Source organism: Echeneis naucrates, chromosome 4 (genome assembly GCF_900963305.1).
Source record: "Echeneis naucrates chromosome 4, fEcheNa1.1, whole genome shotgun sequence".
NCBI classification, from domain to species: Eukaryota; Metazoa; Chordata; class Actinopteri; order Carangiformes; family Echeneidae; genus Echeneis; species Echeneis naucrates.
In genome coordinates, this window is record NC_042514.1 from 20,383,368 (window position 1) to 20,400,584 (window position 17,217).

The following is a 17,217-nucleotide window of genomic DNA, read 5'->3' on the forward strand; positions in this document are numbered from 1 at the left end:
AGCGGAAATTACGCGTGATGTCATACCCACGTGGCACTGACATCATAACCAGAATCAACCGTTTGGACCTTACAATAGGTAATAAATCACGCTCAATAATAATGTCAATAATAAGTGTAGAATGAGCTACCATAAACAGAAAGTAATTGTATCATAAATAAACAAATTGTATTATGTATAAATACACAGCAGCTGGGGCAGCACGGAGGCATAGTGGTTAGCACTGTTGCCCCACAATAACATGTTCTCCCTGTGCCTGCGTGGGTTTCCTCCCACCGTCTAAAGACATACGTGTCTCGGTTAACTGGTGACTCACACTCACACTCAGACCTACAGACAATTTCTGTAAGTCTGAGTGTGAGTGGTTGTTGGTCTCTGTCTGTCTCTGTGTGTTGGCCCTGTGATGGACTGGTGACCTGTCCAGGGTGACCTCGCCCTCACCCAGAGTGAGCTGGGATTGGCTCCAGCACCTCCCGTGACCCGGAAACGGATACGCAGTATAAAATGAATGAATGACACAGCAGTATGAGGTAGGTTAAAATAACAAACAAACAAACAAAAAAACAAAACAACTTTAATGGAAGGTAAAAGCTGTAATGTCACCATGGGGCAATTTGGTTTGCATCAGGTAAGCAACACTTACAATAGCAATGACAATCATACAAGGAAGAAAAGTGCAAACACAATAAAACCAATATAGCAGAATGAACAAAGGACAGTCCTTACATATTTGTATGACATTTATGAATGATAAACCTACATCCTGAAGGAAGCAGTCAGGACCTGGAGAGCAAAGAGTGCAGAGAGTCAAAAAAGAATGGACTTTAAGATCAGTCTTTCCTCATACATCTGTTCAAGACTTAAGGTTGAGATTTTGACAACACAGCCTGATCATTTTTTTTTTCTAGTTTTCTTTTGTTCTGAAAAGTAAGATGACTGAGCCAACAAATTACATTAAAAAAAGAGCAGGTTAAATTAAAGCAGAATAATACGTATTAAGACGTGGCATATCTATGTTAAAACTACATAGCTTCCTTTGAAACTAAGTACTAACATCTCTTTCACTTTGGCCACAGTTATCTTGGGAAAGGACTGGTCACACCAATTGACAAATGTATCCAGAAAAAGGCTATAATTGTGTTGATGCCTCAATATAAAGTTGATTAGTGTAGCAATAGGGTGTTCTACTCTTCTAATGGCATATAGGCAAACTGAAAAGGGTCCAGCATATTCTACATGGAGTACAAAACTGTAAAGTTTGCCAATATGCTCAAATGTTTTCATAACAGGGACAGTCAAAACCACAGGGCAGAGAAAAAAGGTTTTCGGAATCAGGACTTTTGCATCTGTCATCACTATGAATTCCAGATCCTCTGTATTTTCCATATCTCAAGGGAGGATTGTACAATGTGTGGAAGGATACCACTTAGTTGCCTAGCACACTCTTAAGCAATTTTCTTCCCAGACAATCAGGACCAGGGCTTGGCTTCTCATTAATCTAACTTTTGTCTGGTTGATTATAATCTCGCAGCCTGGAGGCCAATTTCTATAGTGAGACAGCTCATTATTAAAATCAACAGAACTGAATCTGAAGTCAAATGTGTTAAACTGCTCAGCTAATTTGGCTTCAGACAAGTTTGGAGGGAAAACTCTTTTATCTCTGTTTTTCATCCCCTCCGTGGACTTAATTCCTTTCCAAACTGCCCTAGAACACCCAGAAATCAGCACACTTTCTACATTTCACTTATATTATTATTTGTCTGCCTTTATCTCACTCTTAACTTGTTTTCAATGCATGTCTTTGAGACCTTCAAAGTCTGAACAAAAGACTTTCTTACATATTCTTAAATATGTCACAATCCTTTGAAGCATTCTAATATATATATATATATATATATATATATACTGATTTATAGGTGGGGAATAGATATAGAACAGAGTGGTCAGATGTGCCCAAAGGAGCTACTGGGTAGGATTTGTAAGCTCCCTTAATGAACCCATAGCAATGGTCCAGCACTCTACTTTGTCTGGTAGGACAGGTAATATTCTTAAAAAAGTGGTTCAAATATTGGGACAAAGAACACTGGGTAAAATCCCCCATCAAGGGCAGATAGACTGTAAATGAGTATAAATAAACACCGAGTAATTTTATTATATAAAATTAATCAAATTAGGCCAAATTTATTTATGTATCTTGCAACGGCAGAAGAGTTTGCACTGTTGCCTCACAGCAAGAAAGTCATGGGTTCACTTCCCAAGCCCGGGCCCCTTTCTATGTGGAGTTTGCATGTTCTCCCTGTGCCTGCATGGGCTTCCTCTGGGAATTCTGGTTTCCTACCACAGTCCAAAGACAAGCATGTCCAGGTTAATTGGTGACTCTAAATTCTCTGTTGACCCATAGGCCTGGGCGTCAGTCTGTCTCTATGTGTTGGCTCTTTGATGGACTGGCAACCTGTCCAGGGTGTATCCTGCCCTCTCTCCAGCACCCCCTGTGACCCAGAATTGGATAAGCGGTAGAAAATGAGTCAATGAGCATCTATATTGCACCAAATCATAACAGAGTTGCATGTGTACATTGATTAGAAGACAGAAGGGAGAAACACAGACTATGGGAAGAAAAAAAGTTAGTGACATGTGATGGGAGTTAGTGACAATGAGGGAGGGGTGGGTGGGACATTTAGCAGCATAACTAAAGAAAGAGTATTTAAACTTTATTAAAATGTCGGCTTTTTCGTAGAGGATGTTTTTAAGCCTGATCTTGAATGGTGTGAGAGAGTCTGGACACATACTGGGAGTTCCACAGCAGAGGAGCCTGATCGCTGAAAGATCTGTGTTCCAATTTACTTTTGGAGAATCTCAGGACCACAAGTAAAGCTACATCCAGAGAGTGAAGTGACCAACTGGGACAATAGGGAACTATCAGCTCTCTGAGATATGATGGAGCTTGATCATCAAAAGCTTTGTATGTTTGGAAAAGAATTACTACTGTGTGTTGATAACACAGTTTTATTATATATAATTCGTACTTTTAGTTGTGTTCTGTCTCTGTGGCTCCAGCAGATGGCGTCAATCAGTCGATCAGCCACCATTAACCAGGCAGAAGAAGATCTTCCGTCTCGCGACACCTTATGTAACGTGAGTTGATTTTCTTTGTGTGGTGCGCGGAGCAGCTAAGCGCTAAAAGCTAACTTGCTGTGTTGGAGCCGGTGAGAAAGGAGACCATCAGCAACGACCGTACAGGGTCCACATCAGAAAAGAGAAACTCACCTGTCTTCAGCTGTGCCAGGTGAGAGCTTTGACGTCTGTTAGCTGCATGAGCACGCGCTGAGAGTCCATTAGCTCCTCCCGTGAGGCCGCGCGGCTAGCTTGAATGTTAGCTTGGTGTTAGCTCCAGAACACTGAAATAACTTAAGGGGTGTTTTATTTTCCCTCAGCTAATACAGGCAGCTCACGTGTCGATCCCAGTTAACTGACAATTCACTTGCTGTCCGCTGGCTCCGGAACTGGGTCTGATTCGGTTCGCTTCCGTCTTTAGAGTTCGGAACGTTTAAGGCGCATTTGTTCCAGACACGTTTTTCTGTTTCGTCCCCGGTTTTCTCCAGATTCTTCTTACCTGGTCTTACCCTTCTCTACAGGAAGTGATTCACCTGCGCTCCATCTCAACAGGTTTAGCCTGCTGAGACGTTTACACGTCAGTACGGGTCAGTCCAGGACAGCCCGGTTCCAACAGCTGTCCTGTTGTCCCAGTAGAGCAGTCTTCTCTGAGACCTGATCAAGCTTGATCTAAATCTCAACTGTTATAAATTCTGCAATTGACCCTGTTCGTTTAGGACCTCACACCCATGCAGCTCACTTTGACTTCACAACTAACCTGTTCATACTTACGTGCTCAGTCTTAATGTTTCCGCCGCTCACGCAAAGCTGACGGGTTAGGGTTAGCTAACCCTAACCCTGAAGTTTATGTACTATGTGTTTTATACACATGTAAATGTGATCACGTTAAATCACGCTTTGTCATGGCTGTTGTTTAATCTGTCTTGTGAGCTGGAGAGGAAGTCCTGATCAATCAATCAATAATGTTCCATAACATGAAGCTGGTTTCTTTCAGACACAGTAAACCACTTCAGTTTTCTCCATGGCTCTCAGAAGAGGTCACATCAGGTACCTGAAGGTGAGTGGATCTAACCCTAACCCAACACAGACACACTTGTATGACACACCTGTATGACACACTTGTATGACACAGTTGTGTGTTGTTTCAGGTGTGTGAAGTTCAAACGTCCCAGAGTGATGTCAGAGACGCCTCCAAAGGAGCCGTTGGAAAGGTGACTGCTGCCCCCAGATTGGCTGAACATTAGCTTATGACACTTTTGTCACTGACGATATCACATTTCTTCTCCATAAGATTCAAATTGTCATTGAGCTGGTGATGTAGTGAAGTACTCAATGTGATAATGCCAACTGTATGTCTCAGGATCTGTACGATAACGGCTTCAGTGACCAGATGATGGAAGACGAGGACACGCGCACCAACCTTATTGTCAACTACCTGCCACAGAGCATGAGTCAGGACGAGCTGCGCAGCCTGTTCAGCAGTGTGGGTGACGTCGAGTCGGCCAAACTCATCAGGGACAAAGTAGCAGGTAACTCCCCCCGCAGTACTGCCCCCTGAGTACTTGTAATGAACACAAACTGTCCAGGAACTCAGTCCTGCAGTAGCAGAAACCAGGAGGATCAGTTTTGTAGCATCACAGAATGACTGGGCAGCTCATATTACAGGACTAATACTGTAAATCAACATCACTGTAGTTTTAATTGTGGCGTCTACAGTATTTCCTGTGTATTGTTTTTTGTTTTTTGTTTTCTCTGATAAACATTTTTGTTTTCTATTTTTCATTCTTTATTTTGTTCTTGATGAAGCTTGATGTCTTTTCTTTCCTTTCTTTTTTTTTTTTTCTTTTTTTTTTTTTTCGGAAAGCAGTGATTCTCAATCAGCCACCAGCTAACAGTTAGCATTCTGTTGCTGTCAGTTAACACACGGTTGAGAATGATTGTTTCATGAACAAGTCTGTAATATTTTCCCTGAACAGTGTCTGAATATTTAATTTTTTTTTTCTTTCCTGTACTAGTGTTGTTTATTTTTCACAGCAGGTCAGTGAGGACATTTTTGATCAGGTATCTTGTGATTGATCAGTCAGACTGTGCTACATGGATCAGTAATCCTGATATTTTCAGAATGAATGATGATGTGTTTGTGTTTGACTCAGAGAGTCAGATCTCTGATAAACAACGTCATTGATCCTGACACCTGACCTAAACCCAACCGAGACGAGACACCATCAGCCATCATCATCGCTGCCCAACCCTCAACAAACAGTTTGTTTTCTTCAGTTGAGCAGAATGTCTAGATCTTTTTTTCTGTTTCACCTGTTTTGTTTTTCAGGCTCTAAGATGTTTGTAAAGTTTCAAAACAAATGTATGAACCTGAACTAGTCCAGACAACCCAAGAGTCAGACCAGTGCTGTGTAATCAGGTCTGAGTCCATCTTCTACCAGATGACCATGAAATCCATCGCTAACATTTGGGGTGGGGTGGCAGAAAACTGACCTGGGTTGACCTGTTAATACACAGACTTTGTGGTTGGACCTGCTCTGGGTTTTCTGGACTTGTCCAGGGGCAGTGACGCAGGTCTGGGCTCGGATTGTGACTTTGTGTGTGTGGCAGCTACACCACAGACAGTTTGTTGTTTTATTTTGTTGTTTTCCTTTGTGTTTCTCTAGGCCACAGTTTAGGTTACGGCTTTGTTAACTTTGTTAACCCTAGTGATGCAGAGAGGGCTATCAGTACCCTCAATGGCCTGAGGCTACAGTCTAAAACTATCAAGGTAAAGTGCCACAGCAGCTCTGTGATTTTCTGTTTACCTGATAGATGTTGTTCTGTCCCCGGACAGTGGAGGGCGCTATCTCCTGAAACTGTCTGATGGATGAAGGTATTCTAAACTGTCATGTTTTTATTTTCTCTTGTTTTTTGTTTTCACGTCGACACTGAATCTTTGACTTTCTTCAGTTCAGTGTGACGATGTGCTGAAATATTATTTTGATAAATTGATGCCTTTTATTGTGAAAAAAGTGCCCGATGATCGGAGCCTATTATGATGCTTTTATTTTGTCTTGGATTTTTTTTTTTTTTTTTTTTTTTTTTTTTTTTTTTTTTTAATAACCAATCTGGATAACTGTTTATTTTCAACACATTCAAACTTATTTCACATGTCTGGATTTTATTGTGAAACTGGATGTGACTGTATTTTATTTTATTTATTTATTTATTTTAAGACTCAATCTGGTTGTTATGGCAAAGGACTGACTGCACTTTTAACACTCCTTCAGGTTTCGTACGCACGGCCGAGTTCAGACATGATCAAAGATGCCAATCTGTACATCAGCGGTCTGCCACGGACACTTAGTCAGCCCGAGTTGGAGGACATGTTCGCTCGCTTTGGACGCATCATTAACTCCAGGGTGCTGGTCGACCAGGCTTCAGGTTAGTGCTACCTCTGACCAGTCATGTGACTAATTACAGGCTTACAGTTTGGACTCTCATCTTTAGTCTGATTGGCTCTTCAGGTTTGTCCCGAGGCGTCGCCTTTATCCGCTTTGATAAGCGATCTGAGGCTGAAGATGCTGTTAAACACCTTAATGGACACACCCCTCCTGGCAGTTCTGAGCCAATCACTGTCAAATTTGCTGCCAATCCCAATCAGGCCAGGAACTCCCAGGTGATGTCACAGATGTACCACAGTCAGTCGCGGCGTTTTGGAGGGCCAGTACATCACCAGGCACAGAGATTCAGGTAGTGTCACCTTTTGGTGTTGTCAAACCACCTGCAGCAGATACTGTTGTCTGACATTCCTGTTACTTTGACACTTTCAGTTTTTTCTTGTTTCTTACCTTTTATTTCTCATTTGAATCCAGATTTTCTCCTATGAGTGTGGACCACATGGGAGGAGGGGGCGGGGTCTCAGGGAACTCGTCCTCTGGTTGGTGCATTTTCATTTATAACTTGGGTCAGGATGCAGATGAGGCCATCCTGTGGCAGATGTTCGGGCCATTTGGTGCCGTTGTCAATGTGAAAGTCATCAGAGATTTCAACACAAACAAGTGCAAAGGCTTTGGCTTTGTTACCATGACAAATTATGAGGAAGCTGCCATGGCGATCCATAGCCTGAACGGGTACCGGCTGGGAGACAAAGTCCTGCAGGTGTCCTTCAAGACCAGCAAGGGACACAAGTAGGGTTGAGGTGGGGACAGGGTCCTCTGAAAGAAAATAAGTTCTTTTCTTTTTTTGCCCCCCTCTCTCGCCCCCCTCTTATCAGTTGAGCTGAAAAGTTTTCAGACGCTTCTGTTTGTGTCACTGTAAGGTTTTTTGTTTTTTTGTTTTTTTTTTTGTTTTGTTTTGTTTTCATTTTCTCCCAGCATGCTCAGCATCTGTAACATCACAGGTCGTACTGTATTGGACTCTGGGTAAAGGACAGACATAATGGATCCACCTGGAACCTGAATCCTCACACCATGATGTGATGGCTGTCGATTTACATTTGAATATCGAAGCATTCAGTCTGACACTGAAGCTGTGAGGTCAGCGGTCAAAATAAGCAGCGGGAAACATTTTCAATGTTGAGCAGATGTGATGCCATGAACATACAAATTGTGGCTAAGCCTCATGGTTTTGTTTGAATGTTTCAAAGTAGATCTGATGCTATCTGTCTCTGGCAGTTGTCTGAGCCAATAAGCACGCTGGAGGCAGGGTGAAGTTCCATCATTTTACAAAAGGCTTTCAGACACGAACAGCATTTGATGTGTAGTGATGTTTTTTTTCTTGTTTTTGTGATGCAGCTTCTTGTGATGTTTGAAAAATAAAAGATGATTCTGGAAGCTTTACTGTGACACTCCTTTCATTCACAAATCAAAACTCTTCTCAGGTCACATGATTGTTTTTCCTGTTACTGAACATCACTTGTTCTCCACAGGATCATTGAATCTTTAATTTGCATCTGTTTAAATAGGAAATATGAATTCACACATGTAGACGTGTTATGTGCAAACAGCTGTTGTGCACTGGTTTTACTGGTTTTACAGTTAAATACAATTTTAATTTCAGGCTTCAGATCAACTAAAGAGCTACAGCCAATCAGCAGAGGCACAAAGACACCCCACACATACACACACACACACACAAAGACGTACGCACACATATTTCAGTGTCTACTTGTCAAAACGTAGGCCTCGACTCTCTCACATATATGATGGTCACCACAGGTCACCTGGTTTATGGTGCGCTCAGGTGCCTCAGCAACTCTAGCTGATCCAGGATGACTCAGGATCTGGTCCCAGTTTGACCAGACAGGGTCATTTAAACCTGGTTGAGCTGAAATTGAAATGAACAAAGTCTGACTTATCTCCTGCTTCGTGGTTGCTGATTGGATACCTCATGCCCCGCCCCCCAAGAGCTGACTGCTGATATTAAGGGAAGTGTTACTGTGATGACTTTAGGACTTCTGGGGAGACAGTTAAGAGCCCTGCCAGGAGGCGGGGCCTAATGTTCACCACAGCTGCTTAACCAATCAGCTTGATTTGCTGCAATGTCTGAGGCGTGCAGACAATCGGAGGATTATTGATAAGGCATCCATTCTGACAGGAAGTCTTGGCCCACCATTGTGCGCCAATACAAACTTCCTGCCCAAAAGAGTCTTTTTCTTCAAATTGAAAGCAGATGAAAACAAACATAAATGAACTCAGTTCAGAGTTTGTGCTTCAGTCTGTCAGAATCGTGGCTGATCAACACTCGTCAATTATTATTACCAGGGGTGATCAAACTTAAGATTGGTTGTTCGTGTGAGTGTGAGCCATGAATTATTTGGTTTTTCCTTTGACTGTGTCTCCAAATAGATTCAGTTTAATCTACAGCTGATTAACTAGTGGACTAATGGATTGATAAACAGGAGATTAAATGAGCTGATTAATGTTAAATCCTCTGGTGATTTATTATAGAAAAAAATGTGAAAACCAATTAAAATACGATGAAGATGAAAATCATCGTTAGTTGCAGTGCAGAGGGCAGGGGCATTAAACAGTCAAGTGATCTATCAATCAATCAATAAGTCCATCAACAGAATCACGAGCAACTTTTATGATTTAACTGTTTTTGTGATTTCCTTAACCAATTGTTCCTTTAATTACCATAGCATCTTAAACTATTTGGGCTCAGGACAAATGTTGGACTGACTGTTCAGATGTGAAGCGGACTGGACTGATGTGAACTGGGTTTAGAATGATAGTACCTTTTCCAAGACCAGTTCTTTTTCTTCAGAAATATCTCCTGTAATCATGTGACCAGGGTCTGGATTCCCAGGTTGGCTGAGCCAAAGTGATCCCTGCCCAGAGGGCAGATTTAGATTAGAAAAATGTATCATTGACTCATTGATTCACTAATCAATCACCCTGATCAGCTGACAGACTGAGGCACCGTGTCTCACAGATGATGACATCATCAGGTCCTAGACTCTCAGGACAGGGTCTCTGAAGGGGTCTGCTGCTGTGGTGATCTGCAGTCCCAGTTTATACCTGGACTCTGTGGGGGGAGGCAGTCTGTCTGTGGGGGCTCTGCAGCCACCGTCTCACACTCCGAGGGCCCTGCCTCCAAGGGCCTTGTCCCTGCCTGCAGCCTTCTGGTTGGGTGACTGGGTGGAACATCAGATGCGGTATTAATTTCTACTGAAAGGACATTGGGGTGTTCTTCACCTCCCTCTTCCCCTCTTCCTCCTTCCCCCATCCAGAACTCAGCCACCACGCTGATTTCTCCTGCCGACCCCTGACCTCCAACTGCACCTGCCCCACTGACAGGCGAGCGCTCGATGGAGTTGGCTGAGGGGCGCTGAGCAGACGACGACAGAGCTTCTGTGATGATAGCAGCTGTCTGTGCAACCCAGTTCAGCTCCGCCCTCACCTCTCCTGAGCCTCCTGCTGTTGTGGAAGAGGAGGAGGGTTGCTGGGGGTCGGTGTGAGGCTGTGGGGGATCAGCAGGTCCAGGTTGGGGTGTGTTGGGTCTTGGTCCTGCAGCAGCATTGTTGTTGTTAAGGTTGTCCTGCAGCGCCGTCTGATTGGCCTGACCCCCCTGCTGGTTCTGCAGAAGCATTTCCTGGATCCGGATCTGCTGTAGGATGGCAGGAAGTTCGTAGTGGTGGAAGAAATAGATCATGGAGTGCTGGGGAGGAACACATTAGTGAGTATACATCCCCTGCAAAGTGTTTCCTGTGAGGGTGTGAGGCTGATGATGTGCTGACCTGGATGAAGAGCCAGGAAGTGACCAGGGCCAGGCTGCTGTACTGACCGTTGAAGCGGTAGTGATATGCATAGAAGGCAAAATGGTAAAGGTAGAAGAACCTACGAACACATGAAATCAGAACCTTTATCTGGACTGGACATTAAAAGGAACTTCTTGTTCATCAAGAGCTTTCCAAATTATAGGACATGGCCTCCGTCTGGATTGAGACTCCAGACCCATTAAGAATTCATTCAATATACAAGAGGAAAGTTTTTCATTGGTTGGTGTCTGACAAGCCAAAGACTTCAGGTGACATGGGTCACGTGACTCACCTAAGCCAGTGACGTTTACTGGTATTAGTGTGGCAGCAGATGGCGTCATACTGATCAGCCAACCAGACAATGAGGATGATGTAAAAGGCTGTGGTCGTGTCATTAAAGAACTCCGACATGATGGCCTCCATACCTGATGACAAGGAGTGACATCATGTCAACAGTTTGGTTTACCTGTGGGACTCGACATTTAAAAATATGTGATGTCAGCAACCAGAGTGTCTCTCTGTCTGTTGATCTGTGATCTTTGCTCAGGACCTGAGACATTTCTGTCCAAATTTAATGCACATCCTGAAAATTTGAATAGATTCAGGCTGTTTCTAGGATGTGAACTTACCAACAAGGGCCAGAATGACAGTGAGCAGAGGGGCTGCTGGGAAGGCGATGGTCATGTTCATCTCCAACATCTGGAGTAGATCCACTGGGGAGAGGGCAGTGACAAAACCAGATCAATACCAATGTGGTCCCTTTCAACCTTACCCTAGCCAGAAACACTACTCCAAGTGCCATTATAAAGGTCTGGTCAAGAACAGGTTCCACCATACAGGTCTGGTCTGGACCAGATCCCATAATATTTGTCCTGTGTTTGGATTGTGGGTGGGATTTTCAGAGACCAACCAATGAAGACGAAGATCTGGTGGTGAGAGTATCTGAGCAGCATTGACACAGAGAGGGTCTGAAAAAGCAAAATAACCAATCATCACCATCAGTTTTCAACAACAATCAGCAATTAGTGAAATTAGTCCAAGACCAGGTTCTGACTTGGTCACTTACAAATATGACCATAATGACGAAGGCAGCCAAGTAGGAGGTTCTGGCCATCCACATGCTGACAAAGCGGTAATGTTCTCCAGAGACCACATTCCTCAGGAACCCTGCAGAGAACCGCAAACCGTCAGAATTAGTCACTTCATTGACTAGTCCAAGACCAAGATTGCCAGAAACCTGTCTGTGCCCCCTCCACCCAACTCCACTACCTTTGTTTTCCTCATTCTCAGCGAGCGCCTTCACACTGGACATCAGGATGTCGTCATAGCCCAGAAACTCATCGAGGAGGAAGCGACTGAAACCATCACCAAAACACTCGTCCTTCATTGGATCTGAACAGAGACATATGTCATTGTCATGTAACTGAATCATGTGACTGTGTTGTGATACTTAGTCACGTGAAGGCGACTGACCCAGGGTGACGACCATGACGGGGATGTTTAGCCTCTGCCTGGTGCTCTGAGACAGACGAAGGAAGCCGTACTCTAAAGAATATTCCACGATGTACTCCTCCTGAGGCCACACTGAAACACAAGCATAGCTCTCAGGTCAAGGGTCAGTCACTGTCACTCTTGAATAAGTTAGAAACAAACAGAACAGAAAAAACTTCTATTTATCAGAATGAATAAAGAGGAGGAGGAGGAGGAGGAAGACGGTGGGGCGGGTTTACCTGCTCTGGCCATCATCTCCAGCTCAGACACTGAATCCTTCAGCGGCTGCATACCTTTAGTAGTCTGGGCGAAAGAGACATCCTGGCTGTCGTTCACTCCTCCTCTTCCTCCACCTCCCACCAGAGAGGGCTTCAAACGTGGCTCCATGTCCAGCTCAAACTGCAGTACAGAACACACAGACAGGTGAGGCCAGGTTCAACCGAGGTCTGGTCTCCCACCCATAGAATCACTCCAGACATTGCCGGTTTTTCTGATCATTACTTAGGGTCCATCTGATCACAGTCCAAGTAAATGACCCCTAACCTCCCCCTTTAGTTTCATCATCAGCTCAGTTGTCTTCTCTCATCACTATGGATAAGACCCAACTCAACCTGTGGATAACTCTGGTCTCTGTGCTGGTCTCAGACTTTCCACCTGCTAAGATCTGAACCTGAGGCTCTCTGCTCACCTTCACTGAGCTGTTGTCAAACATCTCCAGAGTCATCTCCTCTTCCTCCTCCTCCTCCTCCTGCAGCGCTGCTAGACTCAGCCCAACTCCAACTCCTCCTCCCTCCTCAGCCTCCAGCTCCTCCTGGAGACCTGCTGAGTCGTAGTACTGCAGGAAGACCGGAGCCCTACTGGAGTTCCTCTGGATCTCCACCCGCAAGATCCCGTCCCGAGGCCAGCGTTCCCTCACCACCTCCAGACAGTTGATGGGTGAGCGAGAGAAGGCAATGTGGATGTAGGCGAGGATGAAGAGGACGAAGAGCGCCTGATGAGAATCAGGGAGGAGTTTCAGGGATTTTTGAAGAACAGACACACTCATGGAGAAACCCTGAACTGCACTCTGCACCAGACTCCATTCAAACTCACGACACTTTAATCCTCAATCCTGTAGATTAGAAAGACTAGCTAGTTGTACTGGAATGGCCTTTTGTTTTTTGTTTGTGTGTGCTGTTTATATGTGTTGCTGTTTGCATGTACTGTATTGTATAGCCATTATTGATCCAGTTGCTGATCATTGACTGGATGAGGTTAGGTTCTGATCAGGTCCTTACAGAAACTTACCTTGAGAAGGACAAAGAACTCAAAGACTCTCCTGAAGGATGGAGGGAAGAGCCGGGCGTATGTGACGGCCATCTTAAAGAAGAGGGCATGGAAGAGGCGGTCCCGGACATTGATGAGGGGGTTCTGGTTCATGTTGGGATTTCGGATTCTGTTTGGTCCCATGTTGTTGTTAATAGGGACATTGTTGTTGTTGGCCTGGTTCTCAGACATGGTCTCTGGATTTGGAATACTCTGCAAAAACTCCAAAGTCGTGGTGTTCTAGGTCAGCATGGCTGTCACCAGAGTCAGGGTCCTCAGATCAAATGATGAAGGTTTCTGAGTCTGGGTCCCTCTGGTGGGCCTGGCGTTGACTGAGCTTCACCTGGACCTGAAAAACAGGGACAGGGGATAACTGAACCTTTATCTCATCAATGATTCTGATAGATTAGCTCATACAAGCTGTTCAAAACATCAGTCATTATCAAAACAATCTTTTGGCTTCTCTTTGTCTTTCTAAAATAAAAGTTTTATACACACAAACTGGAACGTTTTCAGATTACCTTAGAGAAACCACCTGTCCACTTTTGCTTTACACCAACCCATTCCTGTTCACACATGTTTAAACTTTAAACCTTGTCCTGAACTACAAAGCAGGATTAATATATGTTCCTGTGATCCAGCTTTACTTAACCAACATCCTCCATCATGTTGGTTATCAACTTGGCAAGCCAACCAGGCCTGTCCTCTCTGGTTGTTAGCACATGCACTAAGTGCATGACAATAGCTCCATATGCGTATCTCTCCTAAATTAACGGGTTGCTTTGATTTAGATAATTGTGGTCTCTGACAATTAAATATTTATAATATGGAAAATGGAGCTTCGAAGGCTCAAGCTATTTCTCTTTTTCATTGGTCTGTTTGACTTTGTCATACTTCTTATCTACTGGTCCAGCAGCCTTACATCTGAGTGAATGTGCATGCTTTACTTTTTCAATTTGTGACAATTTTGAGCCTCATACTTTCAGCCACAACCCTGATGGTATGTATCTATATCTCTCCTATAGAAACTCCCCTGAGGAACCAAACAGGTTTTGTTGGTCTCTAGAAACTCTTCGTCTCTTGATGATCCTCTGACAATCCACTCTGAGCTCCATGGGGGCCATCCTCACATGATGTCATTTTCTGGGAGAAGTGATGGGTCAGAGGGCTGGGCTTTTATACCCTGTGAGCCAACATTACCTGTTCCAGATCAGGTTAACTGTTCAGCATAAGTTACCGCGATGATAAATCTTGGTAAGAAGTGATCTACCATTGTAGGAATGAAAACCTAGGATTTAACCTGAAGTTACCTCAGCAGCTCCAAATCCTGCTCCATACTGCAGACCCCTGTCTACACTTGTTTATCCTTTTGGACTGCATCAAGCAGGACATTTCTGGGTTCAAATCCAGGACCCAAGGCCTCTCAGTGTTTTCCCTGATTCCCTCCAGGTCGTCCAACAGAGATATTAAGCTGATTGGCGGTTGCTTGTATCTGTCAGCCCAGTAATAGACGGTAAACCTGTCGGGGTGAAACCCACAGTTGCAACCTCAATTTCAGCTGGCATTGGCTCCGTGACACACCACAGCCCTCTGCACGGATTTATGGTATGGACAATGGATGAATGATTGTAAGACGATTGTGTGACTATTACCTAGTCCTAAATCTCAGTGATAGCATCGAGTATGAATAAACTTACGTTAGCTGGCTAACTTCAGCAGGGTACATTTAACTAAACTTTAACATACCTTCCGCCAACTTTAGGGGGCTAATATGAGATTGATTTTAGTAGGCTAACGCTGAGCTATCTTTAGCAGGCTAACTGACTGCTAAAAGCAGACACAAACAGAAGAGTTTACGGAAAAGAAGTCAGGAAACATAGATCCCGAGCTCTTCTGTCAAATTCCCGTAGAGTCAGAGTCTGAAGACTTTACTCGGGTCCCGTTTCAAGGCCAAGGGAATGAGATGGTACAGGGGCCTGTGTTATACTCTGATCCAGCAGGTAAACATTCTGCTGCGGACACCTCACATCCACCAGCGGCCTCCACTCGGTTTTATAACCGGCCCCACAACGAGACACATCAGCAGGTTGGCAGCCTCACCTGTCACTGGCTCCGCTGGTGTGTGTCCATGCTATCGTCTTGTCCTCGGTGTTTTCATCGCAGCAAACAAACAAGCAGAGTCTGAAACGACACAGCTAGATGTTAGCGCCGTTTGCGTCGTTAACAGGCTCCGACCACACGACTAACGGAGGCTAGCAGTTAGCACGTTCCGAACTGTGGTTGGACTCATTTCAGTCCGAACCGGTTCAGACTCATATTCGAACTCGGACTGATTATTCTTGCGATTAAAAATGAAATGACAGACGCTAATGTATGCTAACAGTAGACTGGTGGCTGCTGTAATGAGACGGAACTACCACCAGACCGGAAATACGGGTATTTGTGCTACTAAATATTTTCCCCGGGTTCTGTCTGCAAGGCTCCGTTCACTTGTGATCAGAGCCACGTCGCACCGACTGTCTCTTCACAACACCAATTCATTACATTTCCTCAGCCAAGCTAAAATTAAAACTTAGGAACACCTTCTTTTCTACAATTTATTCTGGGGAAAAATTGTCTATGGATGTTAGAATATAATTTGTCTTTGTTAACCTTAGCCTATAATAATGTTAGATTTGGTCTTATTTTGGAAGTCTCAAAATTTGAATTTCTATGAAACAATCTTACAATTCTTGAAAAATAAGTGCAAATTGGCTCACTGCAGTTTCTGCAAGATCGGTAATGATGATTGGCTAAGCTAAACTTCATGGTAAGCCAATCAGAAGCAGAGTTGGGAGGCCGTTCAGATACGAACCACAGCCCCACACGCTCGTCAACTGAACATACTGCATTGGCAAATCGATACAACCAATGGTAAAATCTGGAAATACAGAGATTACGATATTTTTTGTTCATAGTTTATTAATCAGTTGTCAATTTCATCCACCTAAAAATATAAAATATTGTGTTTTTATAAGAAATAATTTACTTTTTTTAATTGTTGAATTAATTTTTGAATTTAAAATTCCACTAGAAAAACGTCACACTAAATACTGGTACATGAAAAAAAAAAAGCAAAAGTAATACTTTCCCTGACAGCTAGTTACAATTGTAATGATGTAACTTAATAACTCAATAGCATTGTGGTAGTTCCTGAAAGTAATTAATTCTTCAAATTAAACTGCCAGTAGAGCAGGGGGTCCCTATAAAAAATAAATAAATGTGTTCCAGATCTCAAACATGTTGTCGATGCATCTTGTGTGTGCTACTCTTCAATTTGATGTGTCAATTTGAGGGATGTCTATTCCTGGCCTAATCATTCAAACCTCGGGAGTCATCTTGCTGACTCATGAGTCATGATTCCTCATCTCTGTTAACTTGTTCAGACTCATCCCTGCTACCTTTAGCTACCTGCAAAGAGGAGACCAGACTACATGTCACACGTTTGAGCGACTGTGACTGTAGAGACTGACGTTAATCACCATATTATCCCTGTGGGAGAAGCAGCAGCTCTGGTTGGTTGTTTCACAAGCACAAAGCGCTTTACACAACACAATAACAACAAGGCAATATCCCCCACCAGGGTCACATCACCTTCCACGCACACACATACACACACAAGCACACACACACACATCCACTCACACATACAGATACTCAAATTTAAACAGCACATTATGTTTGTCTTGTTTTGGAAATTAGTAAGCGAAAAAAAAAAAAAAATCCTGCCTAATTATAAAGTACACTGCCACAGTATTCTCTCTTGAGTTCTGCCCTTTCAGCACACAAGTGGATAAAAATTGGAGTTATTAGAGATAAGAGCAAACATTTAGATAATATGTTAAAGTTTTATGTAGGGAAGAAAGGGCTAATAAATAGTAAATGTATGGGGTGAAATTAGTGGGCACTGGGACTGCGTGGAACTGGTGGCGCACTGGCTCAGTGACTCAAATGACCGATTCACGTGGGTGAGTGACTCATATAAGCTCGAATCAATGAAAGAAATCAAGTTTGCCATCACA

General features: G+C 43.6%; 2 protein-coding genes across 3 annotated transcripts; one reads left to right on the forward strand and one right to left on the reverse strand.

Annotated features, from left to right (window-relative positions):
• The first annotated feature begins 3,126 nt into the window (after nt 1-3,126).
• LOC115041746 (ELAV-like protein 1) lies at nt 3,127-7,937 on the forward strand. The gene is made up of 8 exons (XM_029499470.1): nt 3,127-3,286; nt 4,109-4,171; nt 4,263-4,325; nt 4,475-4,643; nt 5,781-5,884; nt 6,387-6,540; nt 6,624-6,849; nt 6,972-7,937. The coding sequence occupies exons 2-8, from the start codon at nt 4,136-4,138 to the stop codon at nt 7,288-7,290; spliced, it is 1,071 nt and encodes a 356-aa protein (XP_029355330.1). The 5' UTR covers nt 3,127-3,286; nt 4,109-4,135; the 3' UTR covers nt 7,291-7,937.
• A 50-nt stretch (nt 7,938-7,987) lies between these two features.
• On the reverse strand, nt 7,988-15,568 carry tmem259 (transmembrane protein 259). 2 transcript variants are annotated; one of them, XM_029499469.1, is made up of 12 exons: nt 15,257-15,568; nt 13,139-13,505; nt 12,540-12,842; nt 12,145-12,250; nt 11,834-11,944; nt 11,630-11,752; nt 11,427-11,527; nt 11,271-11,328; nt 10,990-11,073; nt 10,653-10,785; nt 10,340-10,439; nt 7,988-10,260 (listed from the first exon to the last, which is right to left on the reverse strand). In XM_029499469.1, the coding sequence occupies exons 2-12, from the start codon at nt 13,346-13,348 to the stop codon at nt 9,562-9,564; spliced, it is 2,028 nt and encodes a 675-aa protein (XP_029355329.1). In that variant the 5' UTR covers nt 13,349-13,505; nt 15,257-15,568; the 3' UTR covers nt 7,988-9,561. The 2 variants fall into 2 exon arrangements, with proteins under 2 accessions (XP_029355329.1, XP_029355328.1); XM_029499468.1 differs by having other exon boundaries at nt 12,091-12,250.
• Nucleotides 15,569-17,217: the final 1,649 nt, after the last annotated feature.